At 40.5% G+C, this 25,074-nt stretch overlaps 1 protein-coding gene across 13 annotated transcripts in view; it reads left to right on the top strand.

The window, feature by feature from the left end:
- Nucleotides 1-25,074, top strand: part of RYR3 (ryanodine receptor 3) — a 581,512-nt gene that overhangs the window by 352,131 nt on the left and 204,307 nt on the right. For 7 of the 13 annotated variants that reach the window (XR_012159473.2, XM_073348827.2, XM_073348833.2 and 4 more), the window contains 8 exons: nt 3,495-3,675; nt 9,195-9,303; nt 11,513-11,633; nt 12,389-12,558; nt 17,638-17,858; nt 19,653-19,743; nt 21,331-21,471; nt 24,717-24,898. Coding sequence is in view for 12 of the 13 variants with exons in the window: in XM_073348827.2 (XP_073204928.1) it covers nt 3,495-3,675; nt 9,195-9,303; nt 11,513-11,633; nt 12,389-12,558; nt 17,638-17,858; nt 19,653-19,743; nt 21,331-21,471; nt 24,717-24,898 (1,216 nt within the window). In the remaining variant the exon portion in view is untranslated. The remainder of the gene's footprint in view (nt 1-3,494; nt 3,676-9,194; nt 9,304-11,512; nt 11,634-12,388; nt 12,559-17,637; nt 17,859-19,652; nt 19,744-21,330; nt 21,472-24,716; nt 24,899-25,074) is intronic. The other 6 variants (XM_073348839.2, XM_073348834.2, XM_073348830.2 and 3 more) reach the window with 3 other exon arrangements.

Genomic DNA, 25,074 nt, shown 5'->3' with positions numbered 1-25,074 from the left:
AGATCACTGAGAAAGCAAAGCTGCTGGCAACCAAATCCTCTAAGCATGGGGATAAGAGTAGAGTACAGCCAAAATCCAAGCATTCCTCTTCTCAGGTAGTGTTGAAACCAGCACCATTGGCTCCAGCACTGAGGCAGGCACTGTTGAGTCTGGGGCCTGAAGAGGTGCCCTCTCCATTTTTGACCACAATAACTTGAGCCCATCTTGGTACTGACCATGCTGGAGGCATTTGCAGCAGTTAGAGATCTGCTGAGTCTATCGGTACCTGTGTCCCTGGTGGTGCAGGAAACCACGTTCCTGGTACTGGCAGACAGAGGTGCGCCAGTACCGCAGCAACCTCCTTGGCCTCAGACTTTATGTCCCCATTGGTACCATGCAATGTTCGCTGCTTTACAATCTTTACTGACTCGGCACCATTCTCCAGCATAACTGGGAGCCTCCCCCGCCACACCCGACCTTGGTCAGCAGAGAGTGATTCGTCCTTCTCTGAATTGGAGATTGGTTCCTATGTTTCCCAGCTTCAGAGCCAGTCATGCTACTCCCCACCTAGGTGTTATTACCTGGGGTTGCCTTGAGATCCTCAAGCTGCAATGGCCAAGAGTTACTGGGGCCCACCACCCTTCCGATGGTTCTTTTGGAATCTGAAGATTCCCCACAGTTTCCAAGTCATACATACGGCATTCCTGCTCTGTCTCCTCAGAGAGGCACAAGGAGTCTACTCACCAGACACTGCCTGTTCCTGAGTCCGGTTCTGGGCCCGGTGGTGAGCAGGAAGTGGTGGTTCAAGAGAAGTCTACTGGACAGCTTATGGAGGAGGGGCAGCCTCAACCTGTGCTGACTTCATTGTCCTCCTCCCCTGATGAGGCAGTTTCCGCATGAGCCATCTCATCCCCTTCTGATGATTATAGAGCTCACTTACTCAATGTGTGTGAAGGTGTTCACTGTGTCCAACCTCAGCCTTCATTGACATTGGTGACAAATGCATCTGTTCTGAGTTCGGGTGCTCATCTGGGTCCCCTCAGAGTTTATGGTCCTCACAAGACATGTCTCTACACATCAATGTCAGGGAGCTAAGGGTTATTCGCTAGTATGCCAGTTTTTCCAATCTCAGGTCCAGGGGAAAAGCCTGTTTGTTCTCAGAGACAACACAGCAACAATGTTTTACCTCAACAGGCAAGGAGGAGCCTGCTCTTCCCCACTTTGTCAAGAGTCCATTCACCTCTGGAACTTTTGCTCTGTCAGTTAAATCAATCTTGAAACCTCTTACCTTCCAGGGGTGCAGAGTGAGCTTGCAGACCATCTAAGCAGATTGTTTACAAATCACCACGAGTGGTCTTTCTGCCTGGATGTAGCCAGGTGCATTTTCCAGCAGTGAGGGAATCCCCAGATAGATCTATTCACAACCAAAACTAACAGAAAATGCCATCAGTTTTGTTCCATACAAGGTTGCAGTTCGGGTTCCGTCACAGACACTTTCCTACTACCCTGGCCGAACAATTCTGCTATGCTTTTCCTCCAATTCCACTCCTGCACAGAGAGTTGCTAAAGATCAAGTGGGACCATGCCTGAGTTATACTAATAGCCACAGCATTGCCCTAGGAGCACTGGTTCTCCACTCTCATGGATCTATCGGAGAGGCTCTGATTTCTTTCTGATTTCTGATCAGGTTCTTAAAACAAGAACTTTATTATAAAGAAAAAAGTAAAAGCAGCACCTCTGTAAAATCAGGCTGGAAGGTAATTTTACAGGGTGATAAAAAGATTTAAAACACAGAGGATTCCCCTCTGGGCTCAACTTCAAAGTTACAAAAACAGGAATAAACCTCCTGCAAAGAATAGGGAAAATTCACAAGCTAAAACAAAAGATAATCTAATGCATTTCCTTGCTTTACTTACAATTTTTGTAATCCTAGATGCTCATTTCAGGTATGTTTTTAGGAGATGTTTTTTCCTGCCGTGGTCTCTCTCTGTCTGAGAGAGAACTAACAAGGAGAGCACAAACAAAACCTCTTCCCCCCCCCCCCACCCGCCAGATTTGAAAGTATCTTCTTTCCTTGTTGGTCCTTTTGGTCAGGTGCCAACCAGGTTATTTGAGCTTCTTAACCCCTTACAGGTAAAATGATTCTGTACCTCTGGCCAGGAGGGATTTTATGTTACTGCACATATAAAAGTTGTTACCCTTCCCTTTATATTTATGACAGCCCTCATCCAAGATTTCTCTCTAAAGTGATTTCTAACTTCCATATTAACCACTTGATTTACTTTCCTAAAATAGAGATAAGCAATGCCTGCACACCCTAGATGTTAGAAGGGCTTTGGTGTTCTACATAGAACTAAACAGTACCATTTGTCAGCCTAAATATTTGTGGTCATGGCAGATGGGATGAAAGATTTCCCGATCTCTTCACAAAGAATTTCATCATGGATAGCCTCTTGTGTTCATGTATGTTATGTCCTGACTGGCATTTCTGCATCAAGCAGAGTAACTGCTCATTTGACAAGATCTCAAGTGGCTTCAACTGCATTTCTTGTGCATGCCCCTATCCAGGAAATTTGTAGAGAGGCTACCTGATCTTCAGTCCACACCTCTGCATCCCATTATGCCATCACTCAGTACTCTAGAAACTGCTAAATTTGAGCGAGTTGTACTTCAGTCTGTGTGCACATCGATTCCTATACCACCACCTGGTTTATAGCTTGTGAGTTGCCAAGTGTGGAATGCTCATGCGCAATCACTCAAGAAAAAATAGTTACTAAACTTCCATAACTGTACTTCGAGATGTGTTACACATGTTCAATCCATGACCCACCCGTCTACTTCTGTGCATTGGGGTTGTCCAGCAAAAAGGAACTGAGGGGACTCTGGGATGGCTGGGCCCTTTATACTTGGATGCATTGGCAGTACCATCCTGGCAGTACCACTGAAGGAAAAGTTTCCAATGACTTGCAGGCTGCACTCATGCCAAGAGTGGAATGAACATGTGCAACACATCTCAAAGAACAGCAATTACAGAAGGTTAGTAGCCATTTTTGTTACCTTCTAGTGATGGTTTAATTATTTATGTGAAATGAGTTCTCAGTCCATTTCCTGCATGGACACTTCAGAAGCTACTATCACAGTTGCTGCCTTTGTTGGCCGTTTCAGAAGAGAGGAAAAAGACAGAAGTAATCATGGAAATGAATTCCCCTGGCAACCCTGGAAGTCAATCTTCTAAGTTAAAGTTGTTGAACTTTGGCCAAAGCAGTTTGCAGGCGTTTACACTGTCATTCCCTATATACTAACTGCTCTTTGATTAAGTAGAAGATTTATCTCTGGTGCTGTAAATTTAGCATTTTTTCCTTCTAAAAAAAAGGTTGTTTTTCTTTCTCTCTCTATTATTTTATGTACTGTAAAATTTAGGGAAAAATCCAAACTGTTCATAAATTAGTGGTTGCCTTTCAGAAGAAGTATATTGGCTTTTATATAAGAGGCTAACGTGTCCTGTTGGTCTTTAGGTGAAAGTGTTGAGGAAAATGCTAGTGTTGTTGTCAAGCTCCTTATTCGACGTCCAGAATGCTTTGGGCCAGCTCTTAGAGGAGAAGGAGGAAATGGTTTGCTGGCAGCTATGCAAGGAGCTATTAAGATCTCAGAGAACCCAACTCTTGACCTTCCATCTCAGTGCTATAAAAGAGAAGTGTAAGTAAATGTATATGCTCTTTTGGCAAATGCTGATGTTTCATTAGCTGAATTATTAATCTTGTATACTACAGTAGTACCTAATAACTAACCATGTTTGCCCCATTGTGCTAGGCACTGTATAGACACAGAGCAGCAGACAGTCCGTACCTCAAAGAGTTTACAGTGTAAATTGATAAGACAGACAGAGGGGGGACGGGGAAGGATAACACACAAGCAGAGCGAACAGGGTGACAACAGTAAACTTCATGTTAGCTCCATGATTGCTTTTTAGGCTGGGTTTAGTTAGGAGGGGATCAGCTAAATAGAAGGAAAAGTGAAGGGAGAGAGGACATGGAAGGGAAAGAAGGCGTAGGGGACAGGGCAGGGAAGAGTAGGGTAGAGGAGCAGGTGTGGTGTGAAATTGAGGTGAAGAGATTATGAGAGTTGTGGGGAACAAGAGGGTTGGAGCACACACAGAGAGCCAATGAGCACCGACCTCAGAAGTCCCGTCAAAATTGTACAACATTCTCTGGCTGTCTGAAGGTCCCTGCTTTAGCTGCTTCTGCTCTGACCTGGAGTTTCTGACTGGTTCCTCCCTGCAGTTTTTCCCCTGAAGCCACATGGCAGGAGGAAAGAAAGGTCTTAGTGCCCAAGAGTGGTGGAGGTGATGTCTCCTCTGCACAGTTCTTGGATGAGGGGAAGGGTGACCCCAGCTGGCCCTATTTTACCCCCTACCCCAGCCAAGATTCAATAAAATCTATGCATTATTGAATACTTTACACAGAAGAAATGTTTTTGCTTCTGGAATTCTGAAAGAAAAGATTAAGGCTGAGGTTTTCAAAGCAGATCAACAGATTGAAAGATACTTGTCTAAATCCCCTAATGTGCTTTGAAAATCTCAGCGTGAGAAATGTCTTGAAGTTTGTCCTTCCATTTTTCTAAAGCAATTGGACATATTTTTCTAAACCACACTGTAGAGTACATTTTTGAATTGGTCATTGTCACAGAATCCTCCTGTCAGCAGACTCCTGTCTATGACCACACTCACATTTCCATGCAGTGCAGTAGTTTTTTGACTTTACACATCAATTAAAAGTTGATAACTCTGCTTTGATGGTAGACAGCATCCTAAAAACATAACTGAAGAGTAAACAATTATTATCCTTTGAGTGTTTATTCATGTCCATTCTACATTAGGGATATGTGCTTGCCTCAGCAGTATCTATAGGGGACCGGCTCTGGCACCCTCTGGAGTGGTGCCCGCATGGCCCAGTATAAGGGGCGCTGTCGGCTTACCCACCCTCGGTTTCTTCCTGCCGTCAGTGACAGTGCTGGAACATCTGCTTCTTCAGCTAGTGTTGTCTCGTTCTCTGTTTGTTCAAACTCTGTAGAACTTGTAGTATACTTGTAGGTAATTGTTGTTACAGTTAGTTACCTGTAGTAATAGTTCTTGAAGTTCTCGTAGTCCCGAACGAGACTCAGCCAGGGGATGGGGCATGCCCCAGTGCCCAGGCTTTAAGCCCTGTGATTGCTGCAAACGGCCTGTGCCCCTCAGCAATCCTCAGACCAGCTGCCTAAGGTGCTTAGGTGAGAGGCACATGAGCAACAAGTGTCGGATCTGCAAGTCCTTCAAACCTAGGACAAAGAAGGAGTGCCATATCCATCTGAAAGCGCTCTTAATGGAGTCAGCACTCACTCTGGCATTGGAGCAGCAGTCCGACTCCACACTGAGCACTGTGGCCTCTGTACCCTCTGTACACAGTGCTCCGCCAGTGCCGTCCACAGCCTGGCACCGGTCTCCCTTCACGGCTCCTGTCAAGAAGGTCCCAGAGATCCCGACCAAGACTCCCGTCTCGCTCGGGACAGGTCGGCTTCAGGACGCAGCAACTGGCACCAGTCAGACAAGAGCCACTGCTTCACTAGATCCTGGTCGCCTGCTACTGACCGCTCTGCTTATAGCTCCAGCACAGAGCGAGGTTCCCTGACTGTGGGACAAGCCCCGGTACCAGAGATGCTGCCTACATCATCAGCACTGAAACCTGTCCCATGGCCCCAAGTGCAGTGGCTGGGGCCATGGTACCCATGGAACCCTTGGGGGTTCAGCCAACCTCCCCAGGCTGCCCGGTTGGTGTCGGGAGCCTCAGAGAGGCCAGAGGCCTCGGTATCCTGTCCCTCTCCAGTGCTCGAGGCTTCGGGGGGGTAAGACCCCAGAGGTCCAGGAGGACCATGGGGAGTAAGCTACTGGACCACCAATGAACGTTGAGGTTCCCGTGGCACCAGCCAGATGTTGCCAGACAAGGCTATCATGAGGCCCCCTCACCTAGTTCCTCAGGATGACGCCAAAACATACCAGGAACTTTTGAAGAGGGTTGCTTCCAACCTGGGACTTCAGGCAGAGGAATTGAAAGAGCCCTCGGACTCTCTGTTTGATGTGCTCTGCTCCTCGGCTCCTGACAGGGTGGCTCTACTCCTTCATGAAGGGGTTTCCAAAATCACTAATGCCCTGTGGCAGACCCCCTCTTCCGTGTCCCCTATCTCTAAGAGGATTGAACGCAAGTACTTTGTGCCAACCAAAGGGCGTGAGTGCTTATACTCCCACCCAGACCCCAATTCCCTTGTGGTTGAGGTGGTTAGCCACAAGGAGAGGCTAAGACAACCATGCCAGGCTTCAGATGCGGCCCAGACAGCAGTGGCTGGGGATCGTTTATTCCCAGTCCCGAGACCCCCTGGAAAAGATCATTACCATTCCCCAGGTGATACTTACCTCAGTGCGATGGTGGACTGATCACAGGACAGTCCTGGAGTTGGTTCCGTTTGACAACTCCATTGAGTTGGTGTCGGATGCCTTGGACCTCAGCTCGGGGGCACATCTCGACGACCTCCAGATACAGGATGTGGTAACCGGAGGAGGCAAAGTTGAACATAAACATCAAAGAGCTCAGAGTGGTCTGGCTGGCATGTGGACTCTTCCTACCCCTCCTGTCAGGCAAGTGGTATGAGTCCTGCCTGACAATAGAGCCTCGATGTTCTACATTAACAGGCAGGGGGGAGCATGCTTGTTGGCTCTCTGTCAGGAGGCGCTTCTGCATCAGCCACAAAATCCACCCAGCAGCTTGTCACCTTCCCAGCATCAAGAATACACTGGCAGACCAGCTCAGCAGGGACTTCTCCTCTCACCACAAGTGGTCACTCTGCCTGGAGCTAGCCTGCATGATCTTCCAAAGGTGGGGGACTCCCCAAGGTGACCTATTTGCCACCACACGGAACAGGAAGAGCCATTGCTTCTGTTCTCGGTAAGGTCTGAGCAGGGGATCCCTCTCCGATGTCTTCCTCCTGTCATGGTTGGGGGGGCCTCATGTATGCGTTCCCACCAATTCTGCTCATCAGCAAGCTACTGACAAAGATCAAGAGAGACAAGGCACAGGTTATCGTGATCGCCCCGGTGTGGCCTTGCCAGCACTGGTTTGGCACACACATGAACCTGACAGCAGCCCCTCCCTGTCCCTTGCCCAACCGACTGGACCTGCAGTCACAGGACCATGGTTGGCTCTTGCACCCCAGCCTCACATCCCTCCACCTCTTGGCATGGATGCTGTGTGGATGAACCCGGAGGAGCAGGCCTGTTTGGAGGAGGTCCAACAGGTCCTCAAGGGACATAGGAAGCCCTCAACCAGACTGAGTTACCTGGCCAAGTGGACAAGGCTTTCCCACTGGGCATCCGGGTATGGTGTCTCTTCCTCCTGAGCATCCGAGCGTGGTATCTCTCATTCCATTACAATCTGTCTTAGATTACCTGCTTCATTTGAGGAACCAGGGCCTTGCACATACTTCTGTTAGAGTGCATCTCACAGCCATCTCTGCTTTGCACCCATCGATTCAAGGACAGACTGCATTTTCCCATTACATGACGGTCAGATTCTTGAGAGGTCTCAAGAGACTCTTCCCACAGGTGCGGGCTCCTGTCCCCAGTGGGATCTTAACTTGGTCCACTCTAGGCTCACAGGCCTGTCCTTTGAGCCGCTGGGCTCCTGCTCCCTTTTCCACCTGTCATGGAAGGTCGTGTTCCTGGTGGCAGTGATATCGGCAAGACGAGTCTCTGAGGTTAGAGCCTTGACCTCAGAACCACCGTACATGGTCTTCTACAAAGACAAGGTTCAGCTGCGACCCCACCCAGCCTTCCTGCCGAAGGTGTTGTCCACCTTCCATATGAACCAGGAAATCTTCCTCCCAGTGTTCTGTCCCAAACCACACAAGAGCAGCGAAGAGAGGTGTCTTCATGCGCTGGACTTCCAAAGGACCTTGGCTTTTTACTTAGAGCTTATCAAGCCTTTCCAAAAATCATCTCAACTCTTCATTGCTACAGCGGATAGGATGAAGGGCTTTCCAGTGTCCTCACAGAGGATTTCCAACTGGATCACCTCGTGCATAAGGACCTGTTATGACCAAGTGAGAGTTCTGCCACCACCGATTGTAAGAGCCCACTCAACTAGAGCTCAGGCGTCTTCGGCGGCCTTCCTGGCTCACATCCCTCCCTATCCAGGACATCTGTAGAGCCACGACGTGGTCCTTTCTTCACACGTTCACAGCTTACTATGCCATCACTCAGCAGGCCAGGGATGGTGCTGGGTTCGGCAGAGCTGTGCTGCAATCAACACATCCATGAACTCGTACCCACCTCCAGGGATACTGCTTGGGAGTCACCTAATGTGGAATGGACATGAGCAAGCACTCGAAGAAGAAAAGAGTGTTACCTTTTCCATAACTGTTGTTCTTTGAAATGTGTTGCTCATGTCCATTCCACAACCCACCCTCCTTCCTGACTGTCAGAGTTTCCGGCAAGAAGGAACTGAGGGTAGGGGGAGCCGGTGGCGCCACTCCAGAGGGTGCCAAAGCCAGTCCCCTATGGATACTGCTGAGGGAAAAACTTACAGCACCAGTGCATGTGGCGAGCACAGACACCTAATGTGGAATGGACATGAGCAACACATCTCAAAGAACACCAGTTACGGAAAAGGTAACTGTCTTTTTCAAAGAGAAATTGGACCTATCACTTATCTTAATATGTATAGGACCTAAATTAGGGCAAATAATTCTCTGTATGGGTGCACAGCAAACTTGAGAACCCAATACATGTTTTAGATACATAAGTATTAGTATGAACTTCCAGATGTGGAACAGGCTACGTAATATATAATTGGACTTTTCATACAAAATGCACACAGGGAACATGCTGCAGTTAATGAAAAATAATTTTTAAACAGAAAACACAAAAGACTTTTCCTTCCTATTCTGGGCTAACTTATAAAATAAAGACTACAATAAAACCTGAATAAAAAGTGAATAATAAATGTATTTCTTAGTGTAGAAGAAATTAACCTGTGACCAGACACAAGAAATAGGTCAATAAACACTGCTTTCAGTCAGCTGGCGCTTCAGTCTAAAGTTTTACACAGTCACCCCTATAATGAAGAATCCAACCTTATTTTAGGCTATCCTATGGCAGCCAAAATATTCTCATGTTTTTGGTGCCTTTTCAGCAGTGTTGAAGAAGAAGAGGAGGAAGAGATTGTGCACATGGGCAATGCAATCATGTCCTTTTATTCAGCTCTGATAGACTTGCTTGGACGCTGTGCACCAGAAATGCATGTAAGTGGTTTTGCTCCCTTGCTCAGAAATAAAAGTAAAAGGAGTTGGGTAAAATATACAAGCTGCAAATATTTCTATCCATTCAAGTGACACCATACTAAGTACACATTATATAAAGTAAACTATACTTATTGCTAACACTGTTATTACGTGAGCCCAAGATTTTGGATATTAGCATATGTGTTGGACTAATAAAGAAATTACAGTATTTCCCTTGACTTATATTATGAGCATAAGTATAAAACTTCTCATCTAGGCAGCTTAACTCAGATGAAGTATAAGAGTTTTGTTTGTTTGTTTGAAGGACCTGCTTTTATACAGTGTTTTATACCTGGATTAGTTATGCTGCAATGAAATTACATTAATTGCCTAGGGTCATGTATTGAGTAAGTAGTCTGGAACCCAAGGACCTTTATTATTATATCTGTATGACAACAACGTGTAGAGATCCCGACTAAGACTGGGGCACAAAGCTGAGAGGTAGTTGCTGCCCTGAAATATTTAATTAGGCAAGAGACAAGTGGTGGAAGAGGGCATAGAGAAACACAGAGGTGAAGTGATTCATCCAAGTTCAGTCAGCATGTCAGTATCAGAGTTGTGAAATAGAACCCAGGACCAAAATCCAGGTTCCATTGAAGTCAATGAGAGTTTTGCCGTTGACTTCAGAGAGATTAGGATTTCACTTTACAGGTCTTATAGTGCAGTGCCCTATCAACTAGGCAGCACTGCCTCCTCAAATATGATACGTCAGTTGGTGATGCTGATGCCTTATAAGTAGGATAGAAAAGAAATCATAGATGCTCTGACCATTCTTCTTGATCTCTAATGATTTGATTAAATGTAAATATAAAGAGTTGAAAATAAAATGTGAGTCTTCAGGATAGAAATAGAATGTAGGAGAAATTAAAAAACCCGTAACTTCCACTCTTAAGGAATAGAGTTAATTATTCTTTGATAAAAACAAACTTTGCAAGCTACTGACAAGTGAACTGCCCACTTGCTAGTTCATTTTACCACATTAGTTTTATTGTCCTGTAGCATACTTTGCAGGAGCTGCTAATGTAAACCGATGATTATGTGGCTACTCACATAAAGATTAGCTTGTCTGTATTTAATTCATCACACAGCAATGAATAATTTGCAAAACTGTACTGATATTGATGCTGGATAGGAATCATCTCTATGGTAGGGAAAAGATGGTATATTTGTAAATGAATGTATATTACATTGTAAGTTTTGTCATAGAAAGCGCCATAAATAAGTTCAGATTTATTTTTTTAATTCTTCTTTTTCATTTGCTCATAACTTTCTCAGCCATTTCTTAGAACATATAACTTCCCCTGTGTGATCTTAGACCAAAGATAACTGTTTTGAAAAATCTGAGGAAAATCAGTTTGGGTGTTTTGAATAGTCTAAATATCTAACCTAAACACAAAATAAGTTCACATAAATAAACGTTCCGGGGAAGATTTTCACAGGCACGTAGGGCAAGTGGGCACTATCATTGGAAGTTTATAGTAATTATGCCCCGAATCAGTTGCACATATACAAAATGGGAAATGACTACCAAGGAAGGAGTACTGTGGAAAGGGATCTGGGGGGATCATAGTGGATCACAAGCGAAATATGAGTGGACAGTATAACAGTGTTGCAAAAAAAGAAACAGCATTCTGGGATATATAAGCAGGAGTGTTCTAAACAAGATTTGAAAAGTAATTCTTCCACTCTACTCTGTGTTGATTAGGCTTCAACTGGAGTATTGTGTCCAGTTCTGGGCACCACATTTCAGGAAGGCTGTGGACAAATCAGAGAAAGTCCATAGAAGAGTAACAAAAATGATTAAAGCTCTAGATTTGTTGCTCTGGTACCCAAGTTAGTGAGATAAAAGTTAGCTTTGGTATGTCTACCTGAACCCTGTGATTTCAGTGTAGTCATAGCCTAAGTGTGTTTTCAGAAATCTGTTACATCCCATTTAAATTGGGACAGGCAAGAAGGGTGGAATGATTGAAAACTGGAACCTCCCTTTTATATACTCTGTTTGTTTGTTTGTTTGTTTGTTTGTTTTTGTGGGGGGGATTTGCAGTGATTTACAAAGCAAACAAAACCCTTAGCATTAATATTTCAATCAATTAGGTTTTGTCAATGTTTTTCTGATGTCCCTTCAATTAACTAAATGTCGTCTTTTATATGTATGATTGTGTTTCAACAGCTTATCCAAACTGGGAAAGGAGAAGCTATTCGAATCAGGTCAATTCTTCGTTCTCTTGTGCCAACAGAAGATTTGGTTGGGATTATAAGTATACCACTAAAGCTATCAACAGTTAACAAAGGTAACTTCAATTTATCATTGTGCAGACTTTTCAAAAGTGTTTAAATAGATATACAAAAGTTTTTTTGTTGCTATAGTTTCTATGGACTTTGGGCTAAATTAAACCCTGGTGTGAGTGCATCTTCACCTAAATCAGTGGAGTTGCACCCACATGCACTAGGGGAGCCCTTGGCTACATTGTTTGGCCATTCCAGAAGAAAGACAAGAAGCAATTATTTCATTAATTCATAGAAAATATCTGGGAGCACCTATCAACAAATTGTACAGTGCAGGTTGTCATCCTTTCCTTAATCAATGCCAAATAATCGCCATGCCCTCCCACACAGGAGGTAAAAGGGGCCTATAAAAAACAGCAAGAATGCCTTTATATGTCTTATACTGGGGCTGTGACTTTACAAACATATTCTGATTGCCTTTTACAATTTCTAACCAATCTTTCTGCATTGTCTAACTGTCTCTATGTCTTTCTCCATAATAGTTCTTTATTGTTAAGAAAATTGCTTTATACATGTTGATTGCTTAGAACAAGAGACAAGGCAATTTTACTGTGGACACAAGTATGCATGCTAGGCCATTGAACTTACTGGTGTTGCAGCTGCCTAGTTCATTGATGAATTAGATCCTATAATTTTATTGTCTTCTATTATACATTAGAATTTTTTAGAAGATTTGAAAAAAAAAAAGTTGTTAGGAGATTTTGAGCTGAGCTGCATTTTTTGTGTGAAATAGAAATTAAATATTTAAAAATTTTTTTAGATGGTACAGTCAACGAGCCAGACATGTCTGCAAGTTTCTGTCCTGACCATAAAGCACCCATGGTGCTGTTTTTGGACCGTGTCTATGGTATTAAGGACCAAAGCTTCCTCCTCCACCTACTGGAGGTTGGATTTTTACAAGACTTAAGAGCATCTGCCTCTCTGGATACAGTAAGTATTTTGTTAGTGAGAATTAGGAACATTGGTTAAGGATACTGGCTACATCAGAGTTACAAAACATAACTTTTTAGTTAGTATTGCATAAAAAGGAAAAGTAATAAATAAGCCTTCTCACAATGTTCACTAATATCAGCAAGCAATAATAATGCAATTACAGATTTATAAACATACAGTACATATGTTTGATCAAAAATGTTCAGAACTAGCATTAGGGGAGGAAAAAGCCCCAAAGAAATATAGTATAAAGAGCTTATAAGGTAACAAAAAAGCTAGAAATTTCAATACAAGAATATGTTAAAAAATAAATTGCAGTTAGTATGAATATGCTTAATTGTTTCAGTTAGAAAGCTCTCGGACAGCATCCACAATACTGAAAATTCATATAATAGGATCTGAAGGGATTAGGAACTTAAAGAATATGAAAAATGTGGCAAACTGGGCCAGACCACCTTCAGATGCATAGGAACTCTGCTCACATATCTGAGAAAATAATTTATCCTTTTTCCTTTAAGGACACTGTTAGTTTGGGACAGGGGAGGGGCAAGAAATCTGTTTTCTATGAAAAACTAGAGAAATGCTCATGTTTTTTCTCAGGTTCCCAGAATTACTTTGACTCCTTATGCAGGTGCTGGAGGCATAAGAGTCAAATTCACAGCACAGAATGTTAAATCTACACTGATGAAGAAGAAGGAGCAGTGATGATTGACTGAGGTTACAAAACAGAGGATTGGTCAGCCTTTCTTTACTCAGCTGCCAAATTCTCCTGTGCAAATCTTCTTCAACTTCACCAAAGCGTCCTTTGTGCGTCAGTCATATTAGATGCCTCAGTTTTTCAGTTTCATAATCTGGTCACCAACCACCATCACAATTAATCTTCTTATTCTAACTATCCAAATTTCTTAGGTTTTCAATTGGGCCTGGACATATTATGATGAGAAACATTCTCATGAGCTTTCTGGTACTTCCTGTAACCATTCAGTCCAGGAATACTATGAATCCAATTCCTTTGATTCTCTCAAAAGATCAGTCTCTGAACCTTTACGTTAATAAGAACTCTTTTCTTTACAGAAACAGGCATCTATTTGTTTTCAGTTTGGACTATCATAGAAGAGAGATTATATTTCCCATGGAGATGCTGCTTTTTATTCTTTGTTTTTTGTTACTTTGCTTAATCTAAATACACATGATCTTTGCCAAAAGGCCAAAAAGTGATACTTAATCTAAAATAAAAGTAATTTAAACTATTGTATATAGTTCTTCTTTGTGCATAGAAGTCATAATACCCATATCTAATAGTCATCTTTCTGACACATTATGTACTGCCACACATTAAGAGCCTCATTCTCCACTGTCTTATAACTAACTTGGTCATTTACATCAATACAAAATGAGTGTAAAATAGATGTAACAATTACGACTAGTGTGAGTGGAGAGTTATGATTTGGTAGCAAATTATACCTGTGGTACACAACTTCAAGGCAGCTGAGAATCAGGTCCAACAAATGGAGTAGAACATAGGGTGAGACTGTAAGATTAGAATGTAGTGATTTAACTCAGTATTTCTAAATATCTATGTTGAAATCAGATCCTTAACATTGTTTTCAACTGTTGTTAAGAACAATATGTTGTTGAGAATATGAAACACTGTCACTGACACAATTAACTTCCATTGGTGTCATTACTATTCTTCCACTGAGACTGTCTTTTAGAGTTGATATGATCTGAGGAACTGAATGAGATAATGCAATACTCAGTCTGTAGATCATTAATTTGTTAACATGCATAATGAACATAATGTAAAGATTTATTTCTGTATCCCTATAAGCAACTATAACTGTGGAGGGAAGAGAATGGTAAGATGCACATAAAAGCCCAGAATTGCCATTATGTTCATGGATAATTTTTCTTACAGTTCACCCAGTTAGTCTAATAAAGACTGATTAAGAATAGTAAAAACTAATTAAGACTATCAGGACATGGCCTACTCAGAGAGAGAGAGAGAGAAAGAGAGAGTGAGTCTAGATCTGCATTTATATATCTACTAGTTTATAATGCATTAAATAGTTTTTGTTATGGCTATATTAAGGGTTAAACTGATTATAAGACTTCTCCCACCCTTGAAACATAAATGTAAACATTTTCTCTGCTTTCTCCTTACCATTATTAGTCTTTCCAGCAACAGTAAAAGCATAAGGCAATATTTTTCTTGCAATACAAATACATACCTGGGGTGAAATCCTAGGCCCATTGAAGTCAATGGCAAAACTCCCAACTTCAGTAGTAGTTGGGGTCAGGATTTTACACTTTACAATTTTTTTAAATAATAATTGAAACCTCCAGAAATGTGAGTGTGGTATAAAAGAAAAATATTAGTGAATGATTTAAAAATTCTAAAACTGAAAACACTTATTTAACTTATTGGTATAATTGAATAAAGTAATGAGCTAACTGGAGCATAGAGGGAAAAGTATGGGTTCAAGAACAAGCTGAAAAACTTCAAAATCTTGGTAGTTTCTGTTAATACATATGTGTAATTGAAACAGTGTGTAGAGTTTGATAGTAAATCCAAGTGTATAACTACAAGTAATGATAGTATTACAATAATTAAAATAGCAGAGCTCTTGACATTGTTAAATTTCTGATGTAGTTCTGTCTCATATGTTAATAACAATGCCTGGATAGCTGACTCTTGTTGGGTAATTAATAACAATTACAAGAATTTCCTGCTTGTATAATTAGGGGCCTTATTTTGCTAGCTTTTCCTCATATAAATAATCCTTACATGAGTAGACCTCTTGACTTCAATAGGACTGTTCATTTGAGTAAGGATCAAGTGAGGGCTGAAGGATTGCCCTGTAACTGAGGCTCCATATCAGTAAGTCAGAATGTAACCAGTATCAAAAAGAGGTAAGAAAAACAAAGTAAAAATACTCAAGGCCCATCATCTTAACATTTTTAATATTCAGATAATGGTAGCTACTGTGTTGGACTGAAATGCATATTTTCCCATTTGTGGATGGATTTAGAAAGGTAAAATTCAACTTACAGGAAAGCTTTGGTTCATACATGCACCTGTACCATATGTTGCATTTAGCTTTTCAGAAAAATAATTATAGTCTTAAAAGTTAAAGCTTTTTTTTAACTAGGGACACATTTCTTAATACCATATGGTTTTAGTTTTAAAAGTTTTCTTTCCAGCCTAAGACTACAAAAGCCTTGAAGGGCTGATAAGAATTTTCCAGCAATGCACTGACTCGTATCAGTAGTGGAGTGGAAGTTATGCTGCAACTGAAATCCAGCAGCTTGCCATAGGATGTGTGCTAACCAGCAGAAACGGCTATTCATATTTTTCTTTGAATTGCATTCTTTTGGTGAGCACAGGGTAGGAAAAATATTTTGCAATTTCATAAAAGATTCAAATTCTTTTGGCCCCATTACAGTCCTAGGCACCTTTGTGTAATTCCATATATACATACAGCATATCCCTAATTAACAGTCCATAGAATCATAGAATATCAGGGTTGGAAGGGACCTCAGGAGGTCATCTAGTCCAACCCCCTGCTCAAAGCAGGACCAATCCACATTTTTTACCCCAGATCCCTAAATGTCCCCTCAAGGTTTGAGCTCACAACGCTGGGTTTAGCAGGCCAATGCTCAAACCACTGAGCTAGTTCACTTTCAGGGAATTTATTAAAATCTATATTTATAGACAAAAGTCTTTCCTTTCTAAAGAAGTTCAAAGTAATCTATATACATGCTTAAATAGAGTATAAGTGCATATGTATTTCTTTGTAATAAACTACATTGATATGTAGTATAGTGTGTGTGTGTATATATATATATAATTAAAGTTATATACATGTAAACTGCTTTTTAAGTCATGCTTAAAATTGCAGTATGAGCTAAAACATAAGGAGGAAAGAAACTGAATGTCAGTCCTAAATTTCTGTCTTGAGTAGTCTTGATCTATGTAATTTAATCTAATCTAAAGGTGTCCATGGTGTCTAGGATAAATGTAGTATCTAAGGCCATGTCTACACTAGCAAGCATACAGCTGCACAGCTGTATGAATGCAGCTGCACCGCTGTAAGTTCACTTGTGTAGCCGCGCTGTGCTGATGACATAATTAAACCATCTCCAACGAGCGGCGGTAGCTATGTCAGTGAGAGAGCATCTCCCACCGACTTGGCTCTGTGCACACAAGTTCTTATGCCAGCAAAATTAATGTAGCTCAGGGGATGTTTTTTCACATCCCTGAGCAACATAAATTTTGCCAACATAAGGGGTAGTGTAGACCTGGTGTTAGATCTGAGGCTACATGTATCATGTTACATACTTTGGACTGTCATTTATGACCTCAGCAGGTCAAGTATGGAGTGCCTTTATTTTGTTTTTGTTAGTGTCACTGTCTTACCTAATATTACATTCAAGTAAAGTTAAGGTTAAAAGCTATATTTCTGGGTCTAAATTCTATCATTGACAACCTTTAGAAAACCCTAAAACACCATGGGGAATGAAAGATAACATTTTAATGCCCCAAAATCAGGGCATTAAAAGCTACACTGCAAACTCTCCACAACAAGAACTATAGAGGATTGTTCTTAGGTTCGGTCCAGGGCTTAGTGGATGTGAACTGCACACAATCCTCTTGATAGTGCAACGGCCATTACTTGTACACCCCCAGAGATTATCTATGCTTCTGACAGGTGTTACCTGTGCAGGGAGCCACCACTGGCCAGAGTACAGGCAGACATTAACACTGTTCTCCAGCATAAATGTGTGCCTGTTCGGAGGCTGTTTCAGTGATGAGCCCTATTTCTTTTCCCTGATTTTTAGTATTTCGTAAACACTCTAAGATGGAGTTTTCTCAAACTGACAGACAGTAATACACTTGAAGAATATTTTAGGCATTAAAATTGCCCAACATACTAAACTGATAAATTCACAATTTAAATACAATTGGTATCTAGACACTTTTGGAAATATATCATGGTGTTTATTTCAGAGCATTCTTACTTTACAATATGTAATTCCAGATGGGATTGACAATTATATGCTACTTTTATACAGGTATCCCTGAGCACCACAGAGGCAGCTCTTGCACTAAATAGATATATTTGCTCATCTGTGCTTCCATTACTAACAAGATGTGCTCCCCTCTTTTCCGGAACGGAGCATTATGCCTCTCTGATTGATTCAACACTTCACACAATATATAGACTATCCAAGGGACGGTCCCTTACAAAAGCACAAAGAGATACTATTGAAGAATGCTTGCTTGCTATATGCCAGTGAGTATGATACACATCTGTAAATTGCTTTCTTTTGTACTAGGTATTGAACTGAGCGTATACATTGTAATACAGTAATTTTCTTCTCTTTGTACCATATAGAATGGGAATGTAGTTTATTGTGAAATGCAGTAAATTATCTGAAAGTAAGATAAAAATATTCTTAAGAAAGAAAAGATTAAACAGTTGGTTTTATACTTTTGAATCATGCTGCACACATGATTTGGCTTTGCTACAAACCACAGGGTTGTACAGAATAACTTAACTTTTTTATTATTATTTTGTTTTAAACCAAACCATTATTTAGCAGAAATATCTTCATAATTCTAATCAGACGTGATTTTTTTAAAAAAAATATTGGCTATGTAGCCTTGGTTATTCCCATTTATTCCTAGAGCTTCCTGGGCTCAAATATCATGAAATCTAAGTTTGATTCAGAAGTAATTTCTGCATTGTTCCTCCAGGTCCCCAAACCTTGGTCTTTGGGCACAGCTAGGGCTTCCTGCTCATTTGATTGTGGATGAAGCTTCTCAAACTAGCTTGAATTGTGTATATTCAGGCTTTGTCTAGTACAATATAAAAATTGCCTTGATTCAATTAAAGTACATTTGTCAATATTAAATCCACTCACTTTTTCTCTTGTATTTTTAAGGTGGTTGTACTACATGACAGCAAACATATATCTCCCAATCTCAGAATCTGACCTTACTAGCAAAAATTAAAGTCAATGGTTCTAATATTTGGAAAATATAGTGCCAGTGGAGATCTCAAGAATGGTATATTTTCAGAACCACTGCCGCTTACGGTCTCAAATGCAGTGGAAATGTCACATTTCCATATCAAGAGATGAGAGGCAGAAAACTGGGATCCCACATGAGGAACTTTGCTAACCCTATACAACACAGAGCCTAGTCCTCACTCACCACTAAAACTAGTGGGAAAATTTGTGATATTTCAAAATATCACTAAAAATGATGAGGGGATGGGAAATTATACCACCTTTTCATTAACAATTTTCCTATTTTTTTAACCAGCTTTGATCTCCATATTGGAACATGGAAGGGGGAGTTACATGCATAGTTTGGCAATAGCACTTGATTCATGCTGTACATGGATCCACAAAGCTAAAACTCTGAGGAGGGGTGAGAATCAGCAGGCCACATTTCTTTTCCCCAGGACCATTAGTAGAAGCTTATCTGTGCACTATGTACTTAAATGTAGGGGCTATGAAGTTTGCTCCTCATCCCTGTGATTTTTAAGGTACATTTTCCTGAGCTAATAGCCTGTTTCCTCAGGCTGTGAATTGATTTCTAAGATTTGGTCCATTGAAATTAAAGATGAAAAAGATATGTTAGATAATTTAGGCAATCTCCCTTCCAGTTTACGTTTGTTTCCGATAATTATAACACATTCCCCGGAGCAGTTTCAATCCATATGGCTTCCACCACTTTCACTGGAAAACTATTTCATATCCCTGTAGTCTCATACCTCACTCTTCTATTCATTTAGTTTAGCTTTTCCACTGTAACCAGTTGTACCCCCCTTGAAGTACTCTGAAAAATCCAGCTCTGTCTTTCGTGCTATATTATGGCCAGACCCTACATAGTGCATAAGAGAGGGAGGGAGGAAGTAATATATCTTTCCACATTATATTCTCCCATGCATGGACCAAGCACAGTGAGATCCCCTGTTTTACTGACCACCTTCATTGAGTAACTTGAATTCCAGTTGGTATAGTAATTTCTTCGAAATATATGTATGTTATTAAACCATTAATTTCTTTTTAAATTACAGCCATTTACGTCCCTCTATGCTACAGCAGCTATTACGACGGCTAGTTTTTGATGTACCCTTACTTAATGAATACTGTAAAATGCCACTCAAGGTAAATATTGGTCTAATTATTACATGTGTATTCAACAGAAAATGTACTCCAGAATAACCTGTCATCACCATGGGTTTTGGGTTTTTTGGGAAGGGTGGTAACAACATTAAAAGAATCCTAACCTCTGTGAAGTTATTTGTATTATGATAAAATTGTATTAAATATAACAGACAAGTACATTGTCAAATGTTTCCCTTGTGAGAACAGTACAGTATATGTTGGTTGTGTGACTTTGCTCAATAAACAGTCACATTTTCCATTGCTTATGTAAGTGTGATATTTGAAAGTAGTAGTTTAAATCTAGGTATTACTTCCTCTCCATAATTTTTTATGAGTCTGCATAGAATACATACACCAACAATGTGTTTGTTGGTTAAAGTATGTGCATGTGATATAGAGAATAGGACTCAAAATATAGTGCTGTAGAAAAAATTATTTGACTTGAAGGAGCATTTTTGAGCTACCTACAATTGCAGGCCTTAATAATTTCCTTTCTCTCCCTACCACTAGAGAGTGAAACAATCACAAAACTAGTAAGTAGAACTTGTAAGTAGAAATCAGAAAATGCCAATTGAATAAAATTGACATGCACCAAGGGAACATGTCAATTTTGTCAAATCTTCTGTTGGGAACCAGGGAGCCTAGAAGCAAGGCTGCAGGGTTTCCAAGCGGCTCAGGGAGCTTCATCAGTTTGTTTAGAAAAATCAGCATGAACCATTGTTTTGATTATTTTTTTTTGTAAATGAAATTTCAGAATTCCCACTTTGTAGAAATGTTTGAAATTTTTACAGTTTTGTTCAGACATGTAGTATTTTTAATTTTTTTTTAATTTCAGAATTTCCCATGCAATGGAACTTCTGGGTTTTGAGCAGACCTACTAATAAGTGCTTTAGATCAGGTTCTGACATAGCCATTCCCGTAGAGGGCAGAACTAATCATGCATGCTAGCCTAACAGACAGTGTATTACATACTTTCAGTGCAATTGCTATTCCATGGATTGTTGCAAAGCTGATCAGAAGTGCCTAGTCATGGAAAATTATACATCCTGGCCAGTTTTGCAAAGTTTTCTGATGTCTTCTTTGAATTAAATTGAGACTACTAAATGTGTTTTGCTTGCAGTTGTTGAACTTATCTAAATAACCAGAAGTAAGATCCCTTTGTATTTAGATGAAAAAGAAGACCCCTTTGCCAAAATCCACCCTCATACAGTTCCTTTATTTTCCCTCTGAAATTTTATTTAATTAACCCCCTTTATATTTTATTATTTGGGCAATTTGCACACACTGTAACAAATCTAGGAACTATTTGTCACCTTGTTGCTCACCATAGCTATTCAGAATTTTACAGCAACTGCCAGAATAGACCTCAGATACTCCTGCTTCAAAAGAACAGGCCCCAACTGCTCTAGCAAAAAGGTGGATTGCCATTAGATTAGAGCAGTAAAGTGTCTGTACCGCACACTTAAGTAGTTCTCATTCTTTCTAGTAGATGGCAGTGGTTCAATTCCTCACTAACCAATTTGTTCTAGTATTCATAAAAAATATTAATAGATTTTACATAATTGTATTTTCTTTTGATCTATATAGCTTCTAACAAATCATTATGAGCAATTATGGAAATATTACTGCCTACCGTCTGGATTGGGGAGTTACGGAATTGCAGCAGAAGAAGAGTTACATTTAACTGAGAAACTTTTCTGGGGAATTTTTGATTCCCTCTCTCATAAGGTAACGATGGTCAATCACATCAAAGATTGTAATAGCCATGATAGCATAATTATAATGGTGGTGCGAACTACAAAAAGTGTTTGTTTTAACTCTGCTTTCACTTAATACAGTAGATATTGACAATGACTGCTTTTAACCAGATTAATATGCGATTGAATGCTTGATCACCCACCCTCTAAAATGAATGCTTAATCACCAAGGGCTCTATTCAGACAAGCATAGGCCTAGGGACATTTTAGCTTAGTATAGCATTAACCCTGCATTTAAGTAAATTTTGTCTCCATCACAAACTCTTCCTCCTCCTATTATTATTTATTTATTTTTTTATCATAAACATTTACAAATATTTTATTGAGATTTTACAATAAAGCTACCTCTGGAAGATGCATACATGGTGTTGTCATTTATATAGTATAGAAAGGCGTATTATTGTGAAGGGGGGACAGAGTCCATTGCATATAGGAGGGCTCACAAGTTTACATATCAGGATGCAGAAGTCATAATGTGTATATGATTTAACAGGAGGTAATAGAATCTGCATAAAGAACTGACATAAACAACTAAACCCATGGTAAAATTGTATTGTTATTCCTATGTTTCCAGACAAAAAAAATGTGTTTCTGTAGTTTTGCTGGACACTGCATGACTCAGCTCCCAAAAAGCCCCATTCTAGAAGGCAAACATTTTTCTGCATTGCATTTTCAAAGCATGGGCTCAAGGCTTTGGCACTCAACCTCTTCCGTCTATGATTAGGGTAGAATGAGAAATGGTATCTCCCTGATATGAAGAGGACCACTCACAATGAGGGCATAATATTGGACTCATAGTAATCCAGGTTTTGCGATTGACCACAAAGTTTGACAAATTGGAAACCAAAGTAATCAGGCTACCTGTACTCTGCAGATGAGTTCCTTCAGTACAGTCTTGTTCTGTGGTAGTGTTGAGATATCCTGATAAGTCTCAGTGTTCCAGTGGAGACATCTAAAAGTTGGTAACCCAGCGGATTCTAGGATTAAAGTGTCTTCCAATTATTCACTCAGCTCTCCATTATGCTTTGTAAATGCGTGTGCTCAGATAACAATAGACTCAGTATATTAGGCTCTAAGGCCTTATTTACACTATTGATTTTAGTGATATTTCCCACCATCGCACTACCACCAGTGCAGCTCCACCAACGGTAGCAATGGCAGGAGAGCCTAATGTAGACGAACTGCCAACATCTTCATCACTATGTCATCTTAACCTTGTTCCAAATAAGTCTAGACGACATGGTGATACAAACATTGATGCCCAATCTATGGTAGAGCCCCCCCCCCACACACACACACACCAATACTGTCATTAGTAGCAGTGCAAATATGACAGGTTTCAGAGTAACAGCCGTGTTAGTCTGTATTCGCAAAAAGAAAAAGGAGGACTTGTGGCACCTTAGAGACTAACCAATTTATTTGAGCATAAACTTGCCTTTTATTTAGACAATTTGTTTGCTGACCAGGTGTGTCCTTTATCTGTAGCTCCTTTGTGCTGCTAGTTCTTTCCTTCCTTTATCAATTAGATAATTTGCATTTGCACAGACGCTTCCTGCTTTTGGATTTAAAGCCATCAGCAGCTCAGAGACTATCTTAAAAGGGACACAATCAACTTTCACCAGAGTTTTGATCACTTTTTAAACTTCTGCTTCCAAAACACACAGCAATCTAAAAAAGAAAACCCAACCTATTGTGGCTCCCTTTGGAGCCCTAATAGCATTTTAATTAAGTAGCATGGTATGTATGTAGCTCACGAAAGCTTATGCTCAAATAAATTGGTTAGTCTCTAAGATGCCACAGGTACTCCTTTTCTTAGTGCAAATATGGGAAATTTCTCTAAAATTGCCAGTGTACAGTGTCCTCCTTCATTCTTCTCAGTAAATAGACGTTTGTAGGTTTTAAATGTTGATGGTCTCCAACTACTTTGATGATGTAATTTACTGTGACCTAGCTCCCATTTATTTTCCAGTATATGACATAGAATTAGTCAAGTCTTTCAGGCAGAGCAAGCATGGGAAAATCTCTTTTTAGTACCTCAACTCCTGGGTTTCCCAAGGTGCCATCTACAATACAACCATGTCATATTGACAGTCAGAATTCTCCATGAATCTCAGAAAAGCTTTTCCTTAACTTTTTTTTAGCGTCCAAATGTCAACAGGAGTAATCATTCAAGTTCATAGCATTATATAGCACCGCTGTTTTTCATTACCGACACAATGAAAGGCCTTCCACTGCAGAAGGTTTACCTATAAGTTCCTAAATTTTCCTAAATGTAAGTTTTACCTAAATTCCATCCTCATTTGGTGCCTATGCCCTAATGGCGGGAAGGTGACCAACTTATAAGTAGGGGCCATGCCAGGCTGTCCTAACAAAAGATTACTATTAACAATACCTAGCTCTTACATAGTGCTTTTCATCAGTAGATCTCAGAGCACTTTACAAAGGAAGTCAGTGTCATTACCCCCCTTATATAGGTGATGAAGCTGGGGCACAGAGATGTGAAGTGATTTGCTCAGGGTCACCTAGCAGGCCAGAGCTGGGAATAGAACCAAGATTTCCTGGGTCCTAATCCAGTGGTCTAGGTACTAGGCCACACTGCCTTAGAATAGGTAGCTAAAAGACACTCCATGTATATCATATCAGTTTGCTGAGGGTAGGTTTCTTATATGGGAATTGTGAAGTGCTAGTTCTCTCTCTAATTTGTGCTAATTCAGCTCCAGCTGGTACAAGTTTGGAAATGTATGAAGTGCCTTTACTATGGCAGAAGTCCATTTCTTTTGACCTATGTGATTTAAGCAGAACAGTGTTTAGGAAGAGTGAAGAAGAGACGACAAAATACTACACATTTCCTATAGATTTTGGAAGTTCTATACATGTTAAAGCTATTTTTTGTGGATAGTCAAGTTTTACCTGAACAGGCTGACACATTCTGAAAATATTTGACGTTTGTTTGTAGGTCTTTCAGGTCCATCGACAATTTAAGGCTTGTGCATGTAAAAGGATTGTGTAACATTCAACATTTAGTTTGAAGAGAGCCTTAAACAATGCAACAGTTTCTGTGTAGGAGCATACACCTTTATGCTGGCATGAGTTTCTGCTGTGCGCTTGACTTTAAAATATTCTTCATTATTTGACTGCATCTTCTAGTTCTGCTCCATATGGCTGTCTTGCTTTCACTAACATTTTGCATGTTTTTCTATTGAACTTTCCAACCAGTTCCTATCTCTCCTGCAGAAGTATGATCCAGAGCTCTTCCGAATGGCCTTGCCTTGTCTAAGTGCTATAGCTGGGGCTTTGCCTCCAGATTATTTAGACACCAGAATTAGAATAACTTTGAAAAAGCAGACTTCAGTGGATCCAGAGGGAAACTTTGATCCCAAACCTATCAACACAATCAAGTGAGTCATGGTAACCATACAGGTTTTTCAAATGTCTCTTGTGCCACTTATTGCCAATACCTTTCTTTTCCTTTTGTTGAAGAGAATTGACTGGCACATGGTTTCTTAAATGATACCAGTGCCCTCCATAACTAATTTGGGGAACCTTGCTCCCTCCTGTCAGGCATCAAATATGC

This window comes from Lepidochelys kempii, chromosome 6 (genome assembly GCF_965140285.1).
Source record: "Lepidochelys kempii isolate rLepKem1 chromosome 6, rLepKem1.hap1, whole genome shotgun sequence".
NCBI classification, from domain to species: Eukaryota; Metazoa; Chordata; order Testudines; family Cheloniidae; genus Lepidochelys; species Lepidochelys kempii.
Note: the sequence above shows the minus strand (reverse complement) of the source record. Positions and strands in the feature narration are given on the sequence as shown.